Source organism: Myotis brandtii, unplaced genomic scaffold, assembly GCF_000412655.1.
Source record: "Myotis brandtii unplaced genomic scaffold, ASM41265v1 scaffold105, whole genome shotgun sequence".
NCBI classification, from domain to species: Eukaryota; Metazoa; Chordata; class Mammalia; order Chiroptera; family Vespertilionidae; genus Myotis; species Myotis brandtii.
This window is the reverse complement of record NW_005353538.1, coordinates 713,621-714,825: the sequence shown is the minus strand read 5'-3', so window position 1 is coordinate 714,825 and position 1,205 is coordinate 713,621. Positions and strand designations below refer to the sequence as shown.

Below are 1,205 nucleotides of genomic sequence, written 5' to 3'. Positions count from 1 at the left end.
GGCACAGGTGCGAGAGGCGCGTGCGTGCTCCCCCAGGGACAAGACTCCCCCTAACATACCCCGCTGCTTCCGAGCAGCGTCTTCAAGGAGGCGGGACTGGGGGGTCAGAGGGACGGTCAGCTGATCTCCATGGACCTTGTCCCCACTCTGAGCGCCAGGTTGTTGATCCAGCTATGGAGGCAGCTGCAGGTAGGAGCTGGAGGAGCCCCCGGAGGAGACCTCAGCAGCCAGGGGTGGCCGGAGGCTGAGGCCTAGGGACCAGGGCACACGATGTTGGGGCCTGGAGCCCCGGGACGCAGCCTGGAGGTGGGGGAAGAGGGCCTGGATGCGGCTACCTTCCTGGGCCACACCCTGTGCCGGAGGCTCGGAGGGCTGTGCCCTGGCCTGGGGGAGGGGCGGGGAGGGAGGGACAGGAAAGCCCCTTTTGGAGCAGAATGGAGGGTCGTGTTCTGAGTTTGGGGTTCCCCTCAGTCCTCTCAGTTAGTGAGCGCGGAAGGGGTGAGGAATGCGCCTCTCCCCCTCGCCCCTTTCGCCCAGCAGGTCTCCAGGAGGCGGCTCCCGTCGCCCTGTAAGTGGTGCCCTGGGAGGGGCTGGGCAAGGGCGGGAGGGGCTGGGGGGACCCCTCAGCTGACAGGAGCATCTCCAGTGGCGTCGGGGTCTTCTTGCAGGAAGTTTGAGTTTAACCCAAAGCTGGGCATTGATAATCCTGTCCTGTCCCTGGCGGAAGACCGTGGCCCCTCTGGTAACCCCCTCGCCGGCCCCTGGGCAGCCGTTCCTTTCCCCGGAGACCTCGCGGCCCCGCAGGCCCCCGTCCCCTGGAGGCCACTCCCTCGGACTGGCCTCGGTTGGGAGTAACCACGGGGACAGAGGAGGCCAGGCATGTCCTTCTGTCCCGGCCCCGCTGCCCAACACCCAGCTGGGTACAAGTCCACCTGTGCCCTCCCGGGGGCAGCGTCTGCTGGGCACAAGGCGACTAGCACTTGGGCCACATCCCTCCCCCCTCTCCGCTGCCCCGCCCCCCAGATGTCTGGCTCTGCCCGGAGCGGCCCCGCTTCTGCCTGCTGAGCAAGGAGGAGGGCGGGAGCTTCGGCTTCCACCTGCAGCAGGAGCTGGGCGGGGCCCGCCACGTGGTGTGCAGGGTGGAGCCTGGCACCTCCGCCCAGCGGCAGGGTCTGCGGGAAGGAGACCGGATCCTGGGCGTGAAC

The 1,205-nt window shown here is 68.3% G+C and overlaps 2 protein-coding genes across 2 annotated transcripts in view; both read left to right on the top strand.

The window, feature by feature from the left end:
- The window catches only part of NLRX1 (NLR family member X1), a 29,101-nt gene extending 28,470 nt beyond the window's left edge, over window positions 1-631 (top strand). The window contains exon 12 of the mRNA XM_014539891.1: window positions 602-631. Coding sequence (XP_014395377.1) covers window positions 602-631 — 30 coding nt within the window. The remainder of the gene's footprint in view (window positions 1-601) is intronic.
- A 248-nt stretch (window positions 632-879) lies between these two features.
- Window positions 880-1,205, top strand: part of PDZD3 (PDZ domain containing 3) — a 3,513-nt gene continuing 3,187 nt past the window's right edge. Inside the window, exons 1-2 of the mRNA XM_014539884.1 lie at window positions 880-934; window positions 1,024-1,170. Coding sequence (XP_014395370.1) covers window positions 880-934; window positions 1,024-1,170 — 202 coding nt within the window. The remainder of the gene's footprint in view (window positions 935-1,023; window positions 1,171-1,205) is intronic.